The sequence below is a fragment of the Lynx canadensis genome, chromosome A3 (genome assembly GCF_007474595.2).
Source record: "Lynx canadensis isolate LIC74 chromosome A3, mLynCan4.pri.v2, whole genome shotgun sequence".
Taxonomy (NCBI): Eukaryota; Metazoa; Chordata; class Mammalia; order Carnivora; family Felidae; genus Lynx; species Lynx canadensis.
Window position 1 is genome coordinate 4,121,258 of NC_044305.1, and position 21,323 is coordinate 4,142,580.

Consider the following 21,323-nt stretch of genomic DNA (forward strand, 5'->3'; position numbering starts at 1 on the left):
TTTTGTCTAAGCCCGTCACATGACAGATGAGGCCACAACATCCCAGAGCGTGAAGTGACTTCACCGTAGCCACAGGACTGGTGAGACATGCCCCTACTTTGCCTTAGGAACTGGCCATGGCTCCCAGGCTCTTCAGCTGTGATTCCTAAGGACTGGTCTGACAGCCACTGGCAGCACAGAGGGGCCCTCGGGGGTGGACCATGAAGGGACAGTTTTTTATTCTTACTTTGTCTACTTTAATGTTAATAGAAAAAAATGACTAGAATTTATAATAGTAAAATGATAAGAAGAGAAAACGCAAAGTTGGCCAAAGTTGTAAAGGCAACATGTGATTCTTCGGAGTTGGGGAAACTATCAAGAGATGAAATCTGAGGGCGCCTGGGTGGCTCAGTCGGTTAAGCATCCGACTCTGGGTTTTGGCTCAGGTCATGATCTCACGGTTTGTGGGATCGAGCCCCACATTGGGCTCTGCACCCATAGTGCAGAGCCTGGTTGGGATTTTCTCTTTCTCTCTCTGTCTCTCTGCCCCTCTCCCGCTTGCAATCTTTGTCTCTCTCTGTCTCTCCAAATACATAAATAAACTTTTTAAAAGAGAGAGATTAAATCGAAACTCCATGGTTCTCCATCGAGGCCTTTCTCCACGTAGCCCCAAACTTCCTTTCCAGCCCCTTTCCTGGACTTCACTCCTTGGCAAGGATGCCGTCAGAGCCCTGGATGCCTCCACGTGGGGCCATCGGCTTTGTGGCCACCTCCCTCTCCCGCCACGCTGGTTCACGCCCTGCCTTACACGCCAATCCCTGCCCTTCTGAGGACTGTAGAACTTCTCCCAGGCCGGGGCCTCTCTCCTCAAGCCCCCGGGAAGCAGGTAACCACCGCAGGCGAGCACCTGCTTCTCCAGGCCTCTCTCCAGTGTTTGCCAGGCTCCCCAGGCCCCCATTCTCTGAACAGCTACAGACAGGGACCTGCCATATGCCGGGCACACATTGGGAACCGGGGATACGGAAATGACGGAGACAGATGTGGGCAGTCCCTGAACTGGTGGAGGAACTCTCCATGGAAGCCACAGGCCCCCGGACCTGAATTCAAAGGCAGAACTGAAAACCGGTCCCCGGGCCCTCCTGCCCCTGCCCCTGCCCCTGCCTCTGACAGGTGACCTTGACCAAGGGGTCTGCCTTGCCTCGGCCCAAGCCCCACCTTGACAGTCAGCTCCTAAACCCTGTGCACTTTCTACGAGCCAGGTGAGGCCCAAGAAAGGAGGTCAGTGATACGGACGGGAAAGTCATTAACTGCTTTTTCGTGGCCTTTTTGCTGGAAAATAGCTTCTCCTTCTCCCAAGGAATTCAGCCACAAAGTAAGAGCAGCTGAACAGCACCCTAGGAGAGAAAACCCACATGGGAAACAAGGACTTCGTCCTGTGGGTGCCGGCACCGCACTCCTGTCCTCCGCTGTCCAGTGACCTCACAGGCAACGTGCCAGCCAAGAGCACCCAGTGCCCCTGGGTCTGGTCTCGGGCCAGGAGAGAAGTTACCGTAAGGGATGGTCCCAGGACAACTGTGAGATTTGAATACAGACTGTGTGGCTTGGAGAATCAGTGTATCCGTGTTACAGGTCCTGAATTTGATCATGGCCAGGATTACACAAATGAAAATTCTTGCTTTCAAAAGGTACTATGTAATATTCAGGGTCCAGGGTCTTCTCACACAGTTGGGCAACAACAGTAACAATGTGGTAAATGGAGAGAGACAGGTTCAGCGCATGCGGCCAAATGTTAACAGTCGGTGAATCTTTGCAAACCGAGTGCAAGATGAATACTCTTGCAACATTTCTAAGTTTGAAATCTTTTTCTACTCAAATCCGAATGACCGCCTGATTACGGACGCTTCTGGTCCAAACCTCGCCAGCCGCAAACAGAAGAAGTGTGGTGCAGAGAAGTACAGAGAAGAAAGTGTAAATTCAAGAGGAGGAAATTTGCATGGAATTAGCAGTCTTTTTCCACAAGGTACAAAATGCAGGCAGAATGAGCCTTTCAGCTCCCATAGAAGTCACCCCCCACCCCCCGCCGGCCCCGAGTTTGCCTTTGCTCGACCCTTTGCTTTTCCTGGTGACCCCTCACCTGCCTTCCCCGCCCTCCCCCTGTTCATCAGAGCGCAAAAGCCCAAGGCAGCCCGTGGGCTGTGCCCCAGGAGCCCGTCGTCCCGCTCGCAGCTCCCTGGGTCAGGGACCCCGCGGCCTCGCCAGCACTGAGCGGACAGTGTCTGCACGTGGCTGTGTTTGCTAACTACTTATGCCCCTGCCTCATCTCCCCGCCGGCCCTGTCACCTCACCTCTGAGTCCCCAAAGTGCCCGATCCATGAGGGGGCCTCAGTAAATGTTAGAGCGCACACCGACAGCTGGGCAGGGCTGAGGCCATGCTCAGAATGGCAAGTTTCCTTTTTTCCTTTTTTTAATTTTTTTTTTTTTTTAACGTTTGTTCACTTCTGAGAGAGACAGAGACAGAGCACGTGCGGGGGAGGGGCAGAGAGAGGGAGACACGGAATCCGAAGCAGGCTCCAGGCTCGGAGCTGTCGGCACAGAGCCCGACGCGGGGCTCGAACTCAGAGTTGCAGGATCATGACCCGAGCCGAAGTCGGATGCTTCACCCACCGAGCCACCCAGGCGCCCCAGAATGGCAAATTTTCTTAAAGCCCATGATGTATTTATTCACCAGCATGTCCTGGTGGGCCCGGTGGGGGCGTGGTGCCTGAGGACCTCTCTCTCTGGCCCCTAAGAGGTGGTCTAGACTGAAAGTAGAAACTGTTCCAAGAAAACTGGGTGCCAGGAGCAGATCGTAGAAGGAGCGACCGCACGAGCTATTACGGGAAGCAGAGGCCGGCAGGGCTGCTGAAAGAGCCCGTGTTGGCTGCCGCAGGGACCGCCGGGCCGGGCCAGGGGGGCATTTTTGATCTTCCTGTGTTCATTCTTTGCTGTATGAGCAGGAGCCAGTGTGTTGGGGTCCCCCCCCGCCCCCCGCCGCCAAACCTACACCCTGGAGCACATTCCCCTTGGTCATCTCAGTTTGCTCAGGGAGGGAAAAGGCCAGCTTTCCAGATGGGCGCTTAAAAGGTTTTTCTGTTAATGGGGCAGTTGGCAAAAAGGGGAGGGGGGCAGAGGAGCCCTGTTTGCTTTGATTCTGGGCTCCACTGGCAGTGTTGACTCAGTCTGGGTGGCTGTCTGAGCTTCGGATGCTGTGAGGGGCAGGGCAGATCTGGGCAGCGACACGTTGCGGCCAGGGGTGGGGGGAGGGACCGGCCCTGCCGCCCGAAAGGGGGGCCCACCTCCTCCCCAGATCTGAATTTTCTCAGCTGTGAAACGGGATGATGGTCCTGAGTCCCGGGTTTGCAAGGAAGACAGAGGAGGCAGGGGCGGCCCCCCAACACCCTTTGCAGGCAGTGTTTTTCACACGGGCGTCACAGGCTGGAGGCAGATGCGCGGACGACGCCCTTCATTCGGCACCTAGGAACTGCGTGCCTACTGTGTGTCAGGGGCACAGACAGAGGGCTCCGCGCTGGGCTTGAACCGTGTGGAGGGAGCCCAGGGGAAAGCGGTAGGTCTGATGCACAGACCCCACCGCCTCCGCTCTGGTGTCCTTCTTTACCAAGGTACCTGTTCCCCCGAGGAAAGAGCTCTCCTCGGACTCCCGCTTGGCAAAAAGCCAGGGAAATGGCGGATGTGTGTGCCTTTCTCAGACTAACAGAAATGGTCCCTTCCCGGGACGCAGGTGAACAGTGGCCCTTGAGAGGCCACCATTCCCCGTGGTCCGTTCTCCAGCCCGGCTGAAGGCGCCCCCCCCACCCCCAGCCCTGAACAGCAGCAGGGATTCAGAGCGACGGTCTGTGATGAAGGAGAAAGTCATTTTCTGCCCACGAAGAAGGGCTGTGGCAGAGGCTGGTTAGAGCACCGCCCGAGAAGGCAGAGGGCAGGAGCAAAAGCCTCCCTGCGACTGCACGGTGGGTGATGCCACAGGACAGGGACGCCGAGAGGGCAAAGTACGACCAGGCCGGCCCTGAGCCGTGACACCTTCTCCCTGGCAGGCCGAGGCCATCAGTCCACGAGAAGGGGCGGTGGTAGCCGGCCTTTTCCTGGATGACACTTGACTCTATTATGGGAACAGCCCTAAGACGATAAGGAAAACCAAGTGTCACCCAGAAACCCCCAATCGGCCGCTTCCAGACTTCCCCCGGGACATGCCCCTCAGTGGTCAGATCCAGCCCCGCCCCCACCCCCGCCTCCATCTGGCGAACCAAGTTAAGAGAAAAGCACGGTACTCAGAGATTTCATCGATTTCATCCACCCCTGATCCTTCCACCTCTGAGCGCATTGAAGTTCCTTGAATAACTCAGAGAAGATTGTTGAATTATAGTGTTTGCTTGTGATTCAGAAGCAGAAATTTTTCCAAATGTCTTCGCAAGAAACTGACATCTGAGGGGCCATTATGAGTGAGTCAGCGGGTGTGGGCAGATCATCAGATGAACTGAGTTCTACTTTTCTTGTACTCCGCTTCTCTGCGTGTTCTCTTACTGTGAAAGAAAGTTCTGGGAGGATGAATAAGTCAGTGGAAGAGAAGAGAACCGGGAAGGCATCGCTGGTTTCCACCAAAGCCGGGCTGCCCCGCTGCCCGGAGGAGGGCAGCCCGTCGCCCCCACCGCCGCACCTCGTGGGACTCGCCGGGCTGCCCTCCACCCCCGTCCAGCCTCTGGGCCCGGGTAGAGTCAACGCTGTGCTGCGGGTTTGCAGGAGGAGACGCACACGCAGGTGCACGCACATCACGTCCCCTGGGCCGCGGTGACCCTGGAGGTGGGTGGCCACGCTAACCTCAGCCGAATGTCTCCTGTCTCCCAAGGCGTGCAGCTCCTGGTCAGGGTTATGCCGTGGCAGGAGCAGAGATAAGCACCGTGTGTATGGCCCAGTACCCGGAGCCGAAATCAAACAAGAACACGTACGGCTCAAGGCCCCATATTTGCCCAAGAAACCTCTGCTGTAAAGTCTCAGAAATCCATCCGTTTACCCAACAAATATTGGCCGAGCACCACGTGGGGGCTTGAGGGACCTCCGGGAAGAGGAAGGTTTGGGCCCCACACCCCAGAGACGGCTCAGCACCGCCCCCTTCCCGCTGGCCTTCGCCCAGCTCTCTGGCATCTTGGGCCCGCCTTGGAGCAAGGTGCTCTCCACATGCGGTAGAAACAGGCTTGGAGAGGGAGCCTCCCAGGAGAACATGGCAGAAACGGAGATGGGGCCCAGGTCTTTGGACCCTGACATCCAGGGATACGCTTCGAGGTCGGGAAGGAGGCCGGCTGGGGCGCCTGCGTGGCTCCGTCGGTTATGTGTCCGACTCTCGATTTCGGCTCAGGTCACGATCTCACAGTCGGTGGGTTCAAGCCCCACGTTGGGCTCTGTGCGAACAGTGCGCAGCCTGCTTGGGAACTCTCCCTCTCCCTCTCTGTCTGCTCCTCCCCTGCTTGTGCTCTCTCTTTCTCTCTCTCTCTCTCTCTCTCTCAAAATAAATAAACATTAAAAAAAAGAAGAAGAAGAAGAAGAAGGCTGGCCAGACGGCCTCCAGCTGGGCATCTGAGGCATCTGGACCGTTCAGCTCAGCTCACCTTCCTCCTCGCCTCTGGTCGGTAAGTGGGTCCGTCCACCTCCCAGGTGCGTGGTCCTATGCGTCCACTGTCACCACCTCTCCGGGAGCACCCACCCCCAATCGCCACCAGCTCCACCATCCACGACCACAGGACCCCTGGACCTCCCCAGCCCCCCCCCCCCCCGTTCCTGCCTCCTTCCTTTCACCTTCCCCATGGTCACAAGATCTCATAAAACAGAAATCAAACCTCGCCCACTGCCTTCCGGGAAACTAGCAGCAACCAACGTAAACCCAACCTCTTCACCCTCGTGCCACAGTTGATGTGTCGTCATTCTGATCCCTGATGGGAGACACCTGTCAGGGGCCTGTGGGGGGAGCCGGAGCAGAGCCAGGTGCAGGCCTGCCCTGAGAGGGGGGCAGAACCGGGCAGGCCCTTGTGGGAGCATCGCCTGGGGTGCAAGGTCGAAGCCGGGGTCCCTGTGGCTGTGAGGTCTGGGAGGTGCGCAGAGGGTCCCATTTGCTCTCCGGTGACTTCACCCCTGCCTACCTCCGGGCCACTCACGACCCCCACTGGATTCTTCCAGTTGGTCACGCTTACCAGTGTGTTTGTATTTCAAGGCCTTTGCATACATCCTTCTGTTTTAAGAGTCCAGCACTTTCCATGGCTATGTCCTCATCGTTCAATCCCAACAACCCCTTGGATTGCTAAAAGAACCGTCCCAGACCAAACTCCCCAGAGGACCCCTGTCTCCAGCATGCCCCAAGGACTTTACCTCTGCTGTATCCCCAGGGCTGGGACAGTGACCTGCCACAAACCGCTGACGGCCTGACTGTAGGGAGGCCGCAGGCTTGATCAGTCCTTGAGTGTCCAGGACCCCTCTGGTCACGGGCCAGCTCCCGAGTGGGCTGTATGCGGCCTGCCCAGCTGTGCCCCGTGCATTCTGAAGGTGATGCTGGGGGTCAGCCTGCCGGTGGGGCCCCAGGGAGCCGCGTTCCCTCCCGAGCGGACGGGTGCAGCCAGGAGAGGGTGTGGCGACGAAGGCACTTGGGGGCAGGGGCAGGATGGCCTGTGCACCTGGCCGCCCCTCGGAAAGGCCTTCGCTGCAAAGGTGCCTGGGAAGTGAGCGTGAGTGTGGATGTGCAAGGAGGCCGCGGTGCCCCGCAAAGCCAGGCTTGCCTACTGAGCACCGAGCACCGTCGGCACCCAGCAAAACAGACGCCGGGAGCCAGGATGTGGCCACACTCAGGAATGTGGAATGATGGGAAATGTCCACAGCTCGGCGGGCGGGAACCAGACAACGCGGCACAAAAGAAGGAGGAAAGAAAGGATTTTGAGGCAACCCCAGATTAAACGAAAGCTCATCCTGTGTCCTTCTTCAGGTTGCGAGGGCAGGCCAGCCCGGGCCTAACTGTAAGGTTGCGTGCTATTCCTCACAACGGTGGGGGGGGGGGGAAAGAAATCACCCTTATTTTTAGAAATGAGCAGGCTTTTGTGTTGGGGCCTTGGGTCACGTGTTTGCCAGGAGATTTTTTTTTTTTAATGGCGTTAAAAAAAAAACCAAAAAGGGTTCTCAAACCTGCCAGCGACAGGCCTCACGCTGACCGCGGGTCTCTCGACCTCCTGGAGCCCATCTTCCCACCTGTGAAATGGGACGATGGCCTCTGACCCCCACCTCCCAGAACTGTGCCAAGAATCAGGTGAGGACAGACACTTCCCAAACTGTAGAGTCTTCTAGAATGCCAGCACCTCTGCCTTTAAGCACCACCGGGGGAACAGGTATGACTCTGGTCTCATCCAGGAAGAAGGGCCTCGGGCGCCCAGTCAGTTCCCAGGAAGGCCACTTTGTAGCGGTTTCAGGGGAGGCTCTGAGCTCTCACATAGCTTCTAGATGCTGCCCCAGACTCCTTGCCGGTGGCTTAACCATAGCTGAGAGGGCAGCGGCCAGAGCCAAGCCCAGGCAGCGGGGGCCCCAGAGATGAGCTGGGCTTGGGGCCCTGCCCTGAGCCTCCTCCAGCCCAGGCGGGTAGAGTAGAGGAATCATTATCTCGATGATGCCCTCAGGCAAGCCGAGTGGAGTCGGGAACCAGCCGAGCGGAGTCGAAACCGAATGGAGTCCGGTTTGCCGAGTCCCCAAAGCTGCTGGTCCGGTGGCTCTGCTCTGAAGAGAGCAGATCCTGAGGGTAGATTCCACCGGGACCCAGGGCAGCCACTGGGGGAGGTGGCCAGTTCAGGCAGGTGCCTTCCTCTGGGTCCCAGGCACCGTCCGAGTTGATCTGCGTGCCCTTCCGAGGGCTCCGGGGCCAAACCCGCTTCACCAGCAGCAGTTCATCCCAACACTGCTCTCGGCACAGCCGCTGGGCCGAAATCGGGTTCGCCTGTGTCCACAGCCACCCCCTCAATGGAACGTGTTTTGGAAGCGTCGGCGGAAAGGAGTCCCCCACCCAGTGGCTGTAGGATTCAGTGGGCAGAGAGGGAAAGATTAGGGCCTGAGGTCCCTGGCGGGAGTGGGGGAGGGGGAAGACACCTATCTTGGAACTTAAGAATGGAACAGACCCCACTTCCTCCCCTCCCCCCAGGTTGCCCTCGAGTTTGACAAAAGACCTAAGTTTTTACGGCCACAGACCACCCTTTGTACAACGGAAACGAGCCAATCGGGAAGGACAATCCAGTGCCCAGAGCTGTCAAGCCAGTAAGGGTAGAACCTGAGAAGGAACCAGGAGGCAGGGAAGGGGGCGCTGACCAGAACGTTATAAAACGAGGACCCTGGGTGGCTCATTGGGTTGGGCGTCTGACCTCGGCTCGGGTCATGCTCTCACGGCTCATGAGTTCAAGCCCTGCATCAGGCTCTGTGCTGACTGCTCAGAGCCTGGAGCTGCTTCGGATTCTGTGTCTCCCTCTCTCTCTCTGCCCCTCCCCTGCTCACGCTCTGTCTCTGAAAAATGAATAAACCTTAAAAAAGTAAAATAATAAAAAAAAAAAAGCAAGGACCCTCGCCTATAGTCCTCAGGCATTCACTTTCGGAACGTCCCTTCTCTGTAGAGAGAGCTTTCCTACTATTCTGTTTCTGATCTTACAGTCTAAGAAACTTCTGGCTGCTGCTTATTTTGTGTTCACCTCTTCATTCTTCGAAGCACCAATGAATCCCGGGTATTGTGGTAAAAAATCCTGCCACACCAGTAACCCCCAAAGTGACACAGCCAGCCTGCTCTGATAGCGGTCAGCCAGGCACACAGGCGCCCACAGACCACAGCCAAGTTCAGAGGTGAGAGAGAGCCCCACGTCCGCTTGGCTCCCCGGGTTTGAGACATCACAGGGGCCGAGGCGACAGGGTGATCACATGAGACCTCACTTCCTTCTCCTTGCCTTGAAACTTGTGGTTTTAATTTTTTTTGAATGTTTTAGTTATTTTTGAGAGCGAGAGATAAAGAGAGAGAGACAGAGTGTGAGTGGGAGGGGCAGAGAGAGGGGGACACACAGAACCCAAAGCAGGCTCCAGGCTCCGAGCCGTCAGCACAGAGGCCCACGCGGGGCTCGAACCCACGAGTCTCGAGATCATAACCTGAGCCGAAGTCGGACGCTTAACCGACTGAGCCACCCAGGCGGCCTGAAGGTTGTGATTTGAAATGTCCGAACTCCCTACCCCTCCTCCTGTCCGGTTTTCCGTCATTTTCCGAGCGTGAGCTGCTTCTTTGTCAGGAAGATCCTGGGGTGTCCCAACCTGCCACCTCCAGAGGTCCTTTTCATTACCCCGCCCCTCCCTGCAACCTGCCTTCCACAGGGCTGATGCTTCCAGACCTTTCCACCTGACTTTCCACGGGCAATGTCGTGATTTATAGGAACTTCATATTTGGTCACTTGGATGACCAAAATCTGTTTCTCCCAGGTATTCGGTCTTTGTCCACAGTTTCTAGCTCACAGCAATCTAAAGCCTTGGAATTGTGAAAGCGTTCAGGGCGATAAAAGTCTTTTGTTATGTTAATGGACGGCGGGGCGGGGAGGGAGGCCTCCGGAGGGGACCTGGAAGCCCCGCCCCCTTCCTGGGTACCTCGCCCTCCGTATCTCTTCATCTGGCCATTGATTCTTATCCTTTAATAAGCTGGTAAATGTAAGTATTTCCCCGAGTGCTGTGAGCTGCTCTGGCAAATTAATCGAATGTAAGGTGGGGGGGGGGCGGTCTTTGGAACCTCCAATCTGTAGTCGATCGGCCAGAAGCACAGGTGACAGCCTGGGGCTCACAAGTGGCCTCTGATGGGGGCGGGGGGTGCGGTGGGGGCAGTCTTGTAGGACTGGAATCCGGCACCAGACCATGTCAGGATTTGAACTGAAAAATCAAGACACCCAACTGGTGTCTGAGAACTGCTTGGTGTTTGGGGGGGGTAGCGGGAAGGGGACCCACGTCTCAGGCTAGAATTGGGTCAGGGAACCTTAAAACACCACCCCTCTGTCTGACCCTGACCACCCCGAGAGGCCTAGTGAGCAGTCAGGCCCAGCAAAGAATTTGCAGGGCCTGGAGCAAAATAAAACCCGGGCCGGGTGCACAAGCCAGTGTCACACCGAGCGGGGCACCGGCTGAGCACGGGGTCACATGCTTGCGTCCGCAGTATCTACACCCAGCGCATCTTCAGAGCAGCCAGCTTGCCCACTGCGGTATGAGTGATGTTGGGGAGCAAGAACTCCCGTCCCCTTTGGGGCACCCGGGTGGCTCAGTCGGTTAAGCATCTGGCTTCGGCTCAGCTCATGATCTCGCGGTCCGTGAGTTCGAGCCCCGCGTCGGGCTCTGCGCTGACGGCTCGGAGCCTGGAGCCTGCTCCGGATTCTGTGTCTCCCTCTCTCTCTGCCCCTCCCCTGCTCACTCTCTGTCTCTCTTTCTCTCAAAAGTAAATAAACATTAAAAAAAAAAAAAAAAAGGATTCTGGTCCCCTTCAAAGGTTGTTCTAGTTGGAGTAAGAATCGAATTGACACGAGGCAGAGTAACAGGAGAAAATCACATTTAATGGCGTGTGTACCGGGAATCCACGCAGACAAACTCCAAAGACAGGCAAAATGAGGCATACGTGACCTGAACTAGGGGGACGGGGTCTGGGACTTGAGAGGGAAGGAGTGCCCTTCACACGGAGATAAGAGCAGAGCAGGGAACTAGACTTTGTCGTCGGTGCTGCCACACAGATGGGTCGCCCAGATAAAATGTATCTCTGCCAGTAACCTTTCTTCCGGGAAAGACCCGCAATTTAGATTCTTTGATGGAGTTAAGGGAGGGGCCGATGTTCCTTCTGAGCCCGCAGGGTCTCAGCTGCCTTCCGCTGAGAGTAACCTTCACGCCAAAGGGGCCACTTCGGGTGACCTGCCCTCAGCCCCTGCGGTGGAAAAACTTACAGGTCAGCACATTTTCACCCATTATTAGGGATGAGGCCTCAGACCTCACAGCCCAGCCATCAGAGGGGAAGCACTGAGTGAGCCTTCCCCATCCTGGACCTTCGGATCTGATGTTGTAAAACACGTGACTGGCCTTTGCGCCGTCTGGACCGTGACCGTCTGTCGCCATAAGGGTCTCCACGATATTTGTCACCCGCCATGTTGTGAGCACTCTGGCTGTCCCGAAGCAGTGATGAACTTCTAGCTTCCTCTTTAGAAGGTACCAGAAGTCCACCTTTCAGGAATACCCCACCCGGTGACATGACAGGGACAGCCACTGGCTTTCTTCCCCCACGTGGGTGACCTGATTCACCTCAGTGGATGTGACGCGGCACGGGAAGCCTGTGCGACACATTTCCTACCCAGAGTGGAGCAAAGGGCTCTGAGGCCGGGCCTCGGGACACGTGCTGGGGCAAACCAGCATCTGGAGGCCGGGTTTCAGCTGCCCCCTCCCCCCAGTGCGGCCTTGAGCATGATCTCGCAGAACCAGGAGGCAGCCCCATCCCACCCCCACCCCACCTCTCAACCAGGAGCCGACTTCGCAAGAAGCTAAAGGACACGTCAGTGGTTAGAGCCCAGGTCCGCACGGTGCCTCAGCGAACGGCTTTTCAGGAGCAGGGACTAAACTTCTGGACGGGTAAAGCGGGGCCGGACGTTGCCTCTGCGGCCCGCCGGGCTCCGACAGGCTCTGCCGGGATTCCCCGACCACCTCAGCGCTTCCGAGGGTGGTCTGGGAAGTTGCTGGAAGCCCACGAGGCGCGCATGTTCACGTCTGATGGCCAGCCTGGCGCGGGCAGAGGGAGGGGCCGCGGGGAGGCCACGGAATGCCCATTCGAGCCCCGCAAGAGCAGCGTGAGCTCGTCCGTGGCCCCCACGGCCCGTGAGGCCCCTGGCATGAAGCGCCTGGACCTCTTCTTCCCGGACGAAGGCGGCCGCCAGTGGGTCTGCTCGAGTGACTGCCACCCACGAGGAGCAGGAGGGAGGGAGGCACTGTTAGGTCGTAAAACCAGGGCCTCGGGGACCCACTTCTGCTTCCGGTTCCCCTTTGACCCATGACGCGTTTGGTTAGCAGGAAAGCTTTTCAAGCATCTTTGGAAGTTGGAATGTAGAGGTAATGATTTCTGGGCCGGGTGGAATTTCTCCTTGGGGCTGGGGGGGGGGGGGCGGGGATCTTCTAGACGGATCTCTCCTTCCTTCTCTGCATACGGGGAGCGCCTCTCCGGGGAGAGCCCGGGCCTCCGGGGAACGGGGCCGGGAAGGCCAGGCCCGGGGCGCAGACCTGGGGCCGCGCGCGGGCCTCGCGGTGGGATGCGCGCGCGGGATGCGGGGGCGGCTGCACCTGCCGGGCCGCGGGCCGGGCGGCGGGGCGGCGGGCGGGGTCGGGGCCAGCGGCCGGCCCCGCCCCGGGGGTGTGTCGCCGGGCGCGGCCGGCTTAAGGCCCGGGCGGGGCGGGGAGGGCTGGGAGAGGCCGGCGGGCCGGGAGCTATGGCGCCGTCCGGGCCGCCGCTGCTGCTGCTGCTGCTGCTGGCGGGCGCGCGGGCCGGGCCCTACTTCCGAGCGGGTCACAGCTGCCGCCTGCCCCTGCGGGGGGACCAGCTGTCCAAGCTGGGGCGCAGGTCGGCCGCGCGCGGGGCTGGGCCCCCCACCCCGGGCTCCCCCGGGTTCCAGGAACCTGGCGTGCTGCCTGCCTCCCGTGACCTTTGAGGGTCACATCCAGATCCTGTGTTTTTTGGGGGGGATCGCTCTTTTTCTTTACCTTTGGAAGGTGGGACGAGCCTCACCTGGGGGCCTGGGTGGGGGCGGGGGCTTGCCGGGGAAGCCATGTGGTTCCCGCATGTGGGGTTGCGCTGCCTCCTTCACGACCCCCGGGGGGGGGGGCTGGGGTGCCCCCTGGGAGAGGGGCTCCCCTGGGGGTTCGGGCGCTGACTCCCACAGCCTGTCATTCTGGGGAGGGGAGCGGGCGCTGAATCCGTTCGTGCTGGTCTCTTCCCAGGACATACCCCCGGCCTCACGAGTATCTGTCCCCGAGGGACCTGCCCAAGAGCTGGGACTGGCGGAACGTGAACGGCGTCAACTACGCCAGTGTCACCAGGAACCAGCACATCCCCCAGTACTGCGGCTCCTGCTGGGCCCACGGCAGCACCAGCGCCATGGCGGGTAGGTGGGCTTCCGCAGCCCCTCCGGACCGCGGGCTGCGAAGGCCTGTCCACACTGCCTCCTGGGCGGCACAGGCAGCCACCGGGATTCTGCGCCAGGGCTCAGCGTGGGGCGGGAGGTGGCCGAGCCTCTGCAGCCTAGGGGAGCTGACCTGTGACCTCTGCGGTTCCTCCCCGTGGAGGGAAGGCCAAAGTACTGCAGGCTGGACTGTGCGTCCGCCTGGGGCCCGTGGGTGGCAGACAGGACGAGGGCCAGCCACCCCGTGACATGCGGCTCCCAGGTGCCGTTTCTCCCCCAAAGCTTGTGACCCCGGCCCTTTGGGATCAGACCAGAGGTGAGACTCACCCAAAATCCCCTGCCAGTATTTGGGGACGAGGAAGTGAAACTGCTTTGCAGCAGCAGTTAATATTTGAGCTGACGCCCATCCTGGGCTTGGAATATTGAGCAAGGCTGGCCGGTTTTCTCATCTGGCCCCTGGCCCCGGTGAGGGGACGAAGGAGGGGAAGCTGAGGGCCACACCACCCACGAGGGCTGCCGGGCCTTGCCTTGGGAGAGCAGGGAGCAGAGACCTCCCCCAGCCTCGGGCCTCCATTCAGCCCCAGGCTGGCTTGGGAGGTGTGGGAGGGGCTCCGCCATCTCCAGTGGCGGCCCAGGGGCCTCCAGTGACGGGAGAGTTCCTCTGCAGAAGGGACTGTCTGGCTGGGGGGGGAGGGGACCACTGCCTCGTCCCCGCGGGGCAGCTCACTGGGCAGGCCTGGTGTACGCGTGGCCTTGTGTTAACTTGATTAAGAACAGGGAGGCTGCTGCCGCTTCTGAGGCTTGGTGGCTCCATTGAAGCCTCCGAGCTGCCCTGGGACTGTTCCCACTTTGCAGATGAGGAAGCTGAGGTCCCTGGCAAGGAGGTCAGGAGACTCGGGTGTGGTGTGAGTGGCAGCTGGGAGTAGAGCCCAGAAGCCTGGCCTTTGGGCCAGGACTTCTGCTGGGCGTCTTTGGGTCGAGGAGTGGAGGGGGGTGGTCTGGGGCATCCTTCTGGCCCTGCCGGAAGGAGGAGGAAAGGGGGGCAGATAGGCTGCGGCGCCATTGCAAGGTGTGGGAGGCTTGGGAGGCCCCCTGACTGGGATGTGGAGCCAGAGGCTTAACCCCTGCAGCCCCTGCAAGGCCTTGGGCCGGGCGGGCAGGGTGTGGGCAGGCCCCAGGCGGAGGGTCGGGGCAAAGGCCTCGGCGGGCATGGTGCTCACAGCGCGGAACTGAAAGAGGGCCTTTGTGGTGGCCCTCGGGGTGGGGGATGGACAGAAGAGCCACAAAGGTCACCAGGGCGAGCCCTCGACCTGGTTCCATTTTCAGAGGGTCAGCCCTGCCGCATCTCCGGAGCGGACTCTCCGGGGCAAGCGTCTCCTCCAATGACGCTCTCCCCCAGCAGCGGGACCCTTCTTCCTCTTTCACTGAGAAAACAGAAGCCCTCAAAAGGGGACTTCCAGGGGCGCCGGCCCGGCTGGCTGCCACCTAACACAGCCGGTCGTGGTCTGCCTCTCCTCCTGTCCCCGGGCCCTTTGCCCTGTGCTTGGACCCGGCCATCGCCAGGAGCACACGAGCAGGAGGCCTGGAGCCCATGCCGCCCCAGCCACTGCCCCACTTGCGGGCCCCTTCCTCCGTCCTCAGACCCCGTCCAGCCTCACTTCACCTCCCACTCGGCGCGAGGGGCCGCCACGCCGGCAGGTGCAGCCGCCGGGCCTCGCCCTCCGTGGTCGCGCTTGATCACCTGTCCCTGGCGCGCTGTCCCCGCCTTTCACCACACACTACGGCTCTTCCTACTTCCTGGCTGCGCCTCCATATCCTCTGCCAGCTCCTCCCCCTCCCCCTGAGCACTGGGTTCCCCGGGACTCAGCCTTCACCTGCGCCTCCGTGACACCAGCTGTCCGCTGCCCTCCCTCTGCCCGGACACCTCACGCCTCAGTCCCCCCACCCCCCACCCCACCTGGCTGAGCCACTCATCCTTCCCGTCGCTCCCGTGGAAGCCTAGCGCCGCCCCTCGTACGATCCTGGGACGGATCTTGTCCGTTTCACCTTCAGGGTATGTTCTGAACCCCTCTGCTTTTTGCAGCCCCCATCGCTGCACCCCTACTCGGAGCCCCGGGCGCTGGCACCGCCTGGTCTCTGCCCCCTCGCCCCCCTGCCGTCCACCTGTCTACTGAGCCCCAGGTCGGACTGTACTTCTGTCCCGCTGGAAGCCCTCCGCGATTGCACGCAGAGCGAGCACAGAATGCTTACTTGACCTACGAGAGCCTCTGTACGCGGGCTCCCTGTCCTGTGTGGGGACCCCACGGGTCGGGGCTTTGACTGTTTTTGTGTCCAGCGCTGGGTTCCCAGCGCGGAGAACAGCCGGGCGCACAGCAGGTGTGGCCAAGCACCTGTGGGTGATGGAGGAAGACGAGCAGGTGGAGAGGAACTTCCAGTTACGTTCGGGCCACGCGGGGAGGGTCTTTGACCCCCTCCCCCCCCCCGCCCCGGGGGTTGGGTCAGGGAGGGAGGGGACGCCTGATCCGGGTGCAGGGGAGGCCAGACCGGGCCGCGGATGGAGCGGCCTTGCTGCCCACCGCTGCCGGGCAGGGGCCGGAGGAGACGAGGCTGGGGAAGTAGGCCTCAGAGTTGGCAGCATGGAGGTCCTCGGCCTTCCAAGAGCAGCTTCCTCCGTGGGGAGGAGACCCCAGCCAGGTTGGCAAGGCGCCGAAGGGACAGCGGGGCTGGGAATGGAGACCCGGAGGGCTGCCGGGAGCCTCACGAGGCAGCAGAGAACTGCAGTGTGTGGGGAGGCGCGTGCGGGGCTCAGGGGCCCTTTGCCGATGTCGGGGGCACCCGGGTGGCTCTAAGCATCGGAGTCAGTTAAGCTCAGGTCATGACCTTTCAGCTCATGGGATCCAGCCCCACGTCAGGCTCTGCGCTGACAGCATGGAGCCTGCTTGGGATGTTCTCTGCCTCTCCTCCTCAGTCTCTCAAAATAAACATTAAAAAAAAGAAAGAGAAGGACGAGAGAGGAGGGAGGGAGGGAGGAAGGAGAGGCAGGTCCACATGTGTGTGCAGGTACTGATGGGGGAGAGAGGGCCCAGGGCCCACTTGGGCCTCGGGTGGGCGGGCAGGGATGTGCCACGGAAGGTGGGTGGGGGGTGCAGAAAGCCTGTACACCGGGTGGCAGGGAGTCGAGGGACCTGCCTGGGAGTTTTCCAGTGGAATCTGGAGAGCCCTCAGATGGGTGGGGGTTGGGGCTGAGCCTGAGGGCAAACCCTCCCGTGCACCAGCAGGCATCAGCCCAAGAACGGGGACACCCTTACCGCGGTGTGGAAGGAAACCGAGAGGCAAAATGACTTGGAGAGGGCAGTAGGGCGAAGGGGGCCCTCGCCTGGCCCGCAGGACCTGCACCGCGGGGTGTGAGGCTGGGGAACCTCCATCAGGAGCTGCCAGGGGCGTGACCTCCCGGGGTCAGCAGCCAGGGCCGGGCTCGGGTCAGGAAAAGAAAATTCGTTCCCTCATTTACGCGGCTGGTACTTCGTGAGCCCCTGCTGCGTGTCAGGCGGCGTGCTTGGGGTCTGGAGCTGAGCCCTGCGGGACACGGGCCCAGGGAAGTACGTGCAGTCGTCAGCAGGTGAGGTGGCGGCAGCTGCTTGGAGCCGGAGCGGCCGGGGAGGCCCGGGGGCTGCACAGGGGTGTCCCCAGGGACAGCTCTCTGGGCCAAGGAGCGGCCAGGGAGCACGGAGGAAGGGGCAGCGGGCGCAGATTGACGGCGGGTTTCTGAAGGCACGGGGCTGGTCAGATGAGTGGAGGTCTGTGCGGTGACACCAGGGAGGTGAGGGGGCCCTGGGGCTGCTGTGGGGGTGGCGCCTCAAGGGGCAGGACTGTCCTGTCCCGTGCTCTTGTCTTGGGGACCGGCGGGCCCACCAGCCCTTCAGCAGGCCCTTCCGAGGCGCGGGCAGCCGGGCAGATGGACCTGGCCCTGCCCGCGTGGCACCGGGTGGCCAGTGGTGTGGACAGACACCTCCGTGCCCGGAAGGGCTGGGGCGGGGGGCCCTGGAGTGTGGAGACCCCAAGGGGCGGGCGCTGACCAGGTGCACGTGCTGCCCTCGCAGACCGGATCAACATCAAGAGGAAGGGGGCCTGGCCCTCCACCCTGCTGTCCGTGCAGCACGTCATCGACTGCGGCGACGCGGGCTCCTGCGAGGGGGGCAACGACCTGCCGGTGTGGGGGTACGCCCACGAGCACGGCATCCCCGACGAGACCTGCAACAACTACCAGGCTAAGGACCAGGGTAGGTGCCCGCCCGCCCCCACCTTCCCCCCGGGGAGAGCGCGGCTGGGGCGCTGGGGGAGGGCGGGACGGAGCGGGGAGCCCCCCCGCCACCTTGAAATTGAACCCCGTGGGGCTGGGGGAGCGGGCAGCTGGAGTCCACGGTCCTTCCTGAGAAGACCCCCAGAAAAGACCTGGGGCGGGTGTCTCCAGCCTCGTGTCCCCTGTGGCCAGGACTGGCCACGGTGCTTGGGTTCTGCCATGTTGGCATTTTGGGGGTTTCCTGGACATCTGTAAGGTGAGCCCTGCAGAGAGAAGAGAAGGTTTTCCAGGAGTGGGTGAGGAAAGCAGGCCTGCAGGTAGGTTGTGGCCCCGAACTGGAGGCACGAGGGCCCAGCTGGAACACGGCATCAGCTCGTTCCCCGGCCTGGGCTGTGAGCACACGGGCAGGGGTGGGGCCGAGGGGTCCTGCAGGGACCAGCAGAGCCAGCCTGCCTGGAATCTCGGGAGCTGGCACAGCCCTAGGCTGCTTTCCTTGGAAGCCGAAGGAAAGAAGGTCCAGCCCGTAATTGGCCGTTAAGTCACCTGTCGCTGTCAGAGCTCCCTCTTGGCCAGGGCGGAGAACTGGGATGAACTTAATGGGACATTTGAGACCGCAGTGTTGGAGGAAGGGGGAGCCCGAGTGCGTTTCCGCCCCTGCCCTCTCCCTCCATAAAAGGGTGAGTTCCGGCAGCACCCAGTGCCCTCTCAGGGCCCGAGCATACTCTGGGCCACACCCACGGTGCCCTCACGTCGCCTCCGGAGCCGTAGTGCCCAGCCAGAACGAATTCCCCCAGACTGGTTGGGTGAGTCTTGTTGAAGTGGTAAATACAACAGGGGTCAGAGAACCAAGGAGAGGGCAGGTGAAGGGGAGAAGGCTCTGCAGAATGGGGGGATCAGGTGGTCCCTGGGGCCCTGCCTTCCCTCACCCTGCACTGGTCCGCTCTTTGTATTAGCAAATGTGGCCACGGATCTGTCCCTTGCCAGTGATACTGGGCTTGGGGCACTTGGTGTCCTGGGGACAAACGAAACCAGCAGGTTAGGCCTCAAGGAGTCTTTGGTCCTGGGGGAGGAATCTGGACGGCTGGGAAATTGTAACAAGTAGGTAACACGAGAGCCGTAACAAGGCAGGGTGGAGGGGTGCAAAGTGGGATGTTGAGGGCCCGGGGACAGCGCAGGGGATGGTGTCTTCTTACACAACTAAGAGCCACACTTGGTCTTTTTTTTTTTTTTTTTTTAGCCTACTTCTTGAAACCTCCTCAAACCAAAAAAAAAAAAATAAAATAAAATGCTTAATTTTTTCCAAATGTATTGGCCTGTTCACTAGCCAGCAATACAATTATCTTATTAAAAGCTAATAGGGGCGCCTGGGTGGCGCAGTCGGTTAAGCGTCCGACTTCAGCCAGGTCACGATCTCGCGGTCCGTGAGTTCGAGCCCCGCGTCAGGCTCTGGGCTGATGGCTCAGAGCCCGGAGCCTGTTTCCGATTCTGTGTCTCCCTCTCTCTCTGCCCCTCCCCCGTTCATGCTCTGTCTCTCTCTGTCCCAAAAATAAATAAAAAACGTTGAAAAAAAAAGCTAATAATTTAATTCCACTCCTTTCAGCTGTGTTGTGAAAAGACCCTGCTCTTGGCCTTTAAAGGAGAACAGGCTCGCTCTTGAGTGCCTACTATGAGCTGATTAACCTGTGTGCTCCTTCCCTGCCGAAGCCTGGGGAGGGGGTCCTCCCCGCTCCCTCGCAGCCGGATGAAGAGCCTAGTTCGGCAGCACCTGTCGGCAAGATGCTTCCCGGTTGTTAGTTAAGCGTGGAGAGGGCGTGTGCACGTGCTTCTTTGTTCGCGGGTCCCCGAGGAGCCCGTCTCACGCCGACTTCGCGTGCTGTCCCGCAGAGTGCGACAAGTTTAACCAGTGTGGAACCTGTACTGAATTCAAAGAGTGCCATGCCATCCAGAACTACACCCTCTGGAAAGTCGGCGACTATGGCTCCCTCTCCGGGCGGGAGAAGATGATGGCAGAAATCTACGCCAACGGCCCCATCAGGTGAGGAGCCGGAGCCCCCTGCCAGCTGGGCACAGGGGCCCCAGTCAGTGTCACCCCCCCGCCCCCTCCCTGGGGCCGACTTCCCTGTCTGGGCGTGTGAGGGATCGTACTGGGATCGTAGCGAGGGTGAAGCGGACGCACACGTGCACACACTCGAGTGAGGGACAGAAGTTCGGGCAGGGTCGTCCCGATGCACGACCCGGGTTGGGTCCACGGGACCGTCTGTAAGGGGGGTGAGTCCTTCCCACCCGAGTGCTGATTCAAGTGCTTGCGCTCAGCTGCGGTATCATGGCGACGGAGAAGATGGTCAACTACACGGGAGGCATCTATGCGGAGTACCACGACAAGGCCTACATAAACCACGTCATTTCTGTGGCCGGCTGGGGTGTCAGCGACGGCACGGAGTACTGGATCGTCCGCAACTCCTGGGGAGAACCGTGGGTAAGCGCCCTCCCCCCACCCTCCCCCAGGCTCCGCAGCCGGGAACTGCAGCGCTGAGCGGGGGCTGGGGGCTCCTTGCTCCGGCCCAGGAGCACTGGTGACATCTAGGGTCAGATCCTTCGTGGGGGGAGGGTTGTCATTCCCCCCTACCCCTTAGATGCCAGTGGCTCCTCCCCGCCCCACGTGGCCACCAACAATGTCTCTGGACTTTGCCAAGTGTCTCCTGGGGACCCCGCCCTGGTTGCAAAGCACTGTTTTGGAACTTTTGGTTCAGCCCGATTGTTCCTCTAGAACCATCTCATCCTTTCTGCCGGCACAGTTTCGGCTCTCTTAGGAGATACGCCCCAATACGGCGGCATTTTTTCAAAACTACTTTTGAGTTGGGTCAAAAATCCAGGGGAGATAAATTAACTGCCAGAATTTTCATTTCTAAGGCCTAGTATTAACCATTAACAGCTGAAGACACAAATTCATTACTATGAAGTGGGGGAGAGTGATTAATGTCGAAGTGATGAACTCAGTGTTTTTATTAAAAGACCATAAACCGGGGATATTAATAGGTAGTTAAGTCATCCGGCTTGAAGAGTCAACATTTTAGTTACATTAATTTTCTTTGGGCTCACAGGGCCATGTACCTCGCTTGTTAAATATTAACCAAGCCAAAGTATTTCACAGAAGGTATTTCTGAGTAGGGGTCCCGGGAAGGGCAGGCACGGTGCCTGAGACGGTGGCGGGGCGGCACACGGGCAGCGGGGGGCACAGGAAACGGGATGAGCGAACGTGTGGTGCCCCCACCCCCCCCCCCTACAGGGTGAGCGAGGCTGGATGCGGATAGTGACCAGCACCTACAAAGACGGGAAGGGTGCCGACTACAACCTCGCTATCGAGGAGAACTGCACGTTCGGGGACCCCATCGTCTAAGACCCAGGCCTCCGGAAGAGCGGGGGTTTAAGAGATGGTATCGTGAGCCCTCGTCGGGGGGATCCCGTCGCCGAGGGCGCTGGGCCGGGAGTGCCGCCGTCTGCAGGAACTCGGGGCTGACCCGAGCGGACGGCTGCTGGGCTGGCGGGGAAGCCATCCTTCAAGGGTCGGAAATGGGAGGGCGGAGACCCCAGGGCCGGCAGCACGGTGTGCCCGGCCAGAGTGTGGTCTCCATTCTCCTCAGTACGTGATTTGGTGTTTTCTATTTGGCAACGGTGGCCTATAATGTGGTAAACGAGGTCAGACTGATCACCAGTTGTTCTGTCACCTGGGAATCAGTGGTGGGGGTGGAGAAGGCCATCTCAGATCACCCGAGTGGTAATGAATAAAATACACGACTCCCCGCGGGAGTGGAGCCTGA

General features: G+C 60.1%; 1 protein-coding gene and 1 long non-coding RNA gene across 2 annotated transcripts; both read left to right on the forward strand.

Annotated features, from left to right (window-relative positions):
- Positions 1-6,522: 6,522 nt before the first annotated feature.
- Positions 6,523-8,416, forward strand: LOC115509918. The gene is made up of 3 exons (XR_003967521.1): positions 6,523-7,394; positions 7,680-7,798; positions 8,195-8,416. It is a non-coding gene; the product is annotated as an uncharacterized LOC115509918 (long non-coding RNA).
- Positions 8,417-12,500: 4,084 nt separating this feature from the next.
- CTSZ (cathepsin Z) lies at positions 12,501-21,312 on the forward strand. The gene is made up of 6 exons (XM_030309292.1): positions 12,501-12,646; positions 13,024-13,187; positions 17,306-17,485; positions 19,390-19,540; positions 19,819-19,981; positions 20,792-21,312. The coding sequence occupies exons 1-6, from the start codon at positions 12,516-12,518 to the stop codon at positions 20,900-20,902; spliced, it is 900 nt and encodes a 299-aa protein (XP_030165152.1). The 5' UTR covers positions 12,501-12,515; the 3' UTR covers positions 20,903-21,312.
- Positions 21,313-21,323: the final 11 nt, after the last annotated feature.

What these genes read in the sequence shown, in the direction of transcription:
- CTSZ (XM_030309292.1), top strand. Translation starts at nt 12,516, where the DNA reads ATGGCGCCGTCCGGGCCGCCGCTGCTGCTGCTGCTGCTGCTGGCGGGC. An exon ending in CTGTCCAAGCTGGGGCGCAG is followed by an intron (nt 12,647 to 13,023) that starts GTCGGCCGCGCG and finishes GTCTCTTCCCAG; the next exon opens with GACATACCCCCGGCCTCACG. An exon ending in ACTCCTGGGGAGAACCGTGG is followed by an intron (nt 19,982 to 20,791) that starts GTAAGCGCCCTC and finishes CCCCCCCTACAG; the next exon opens with GGTGAGCGAGGCTGGATGCG.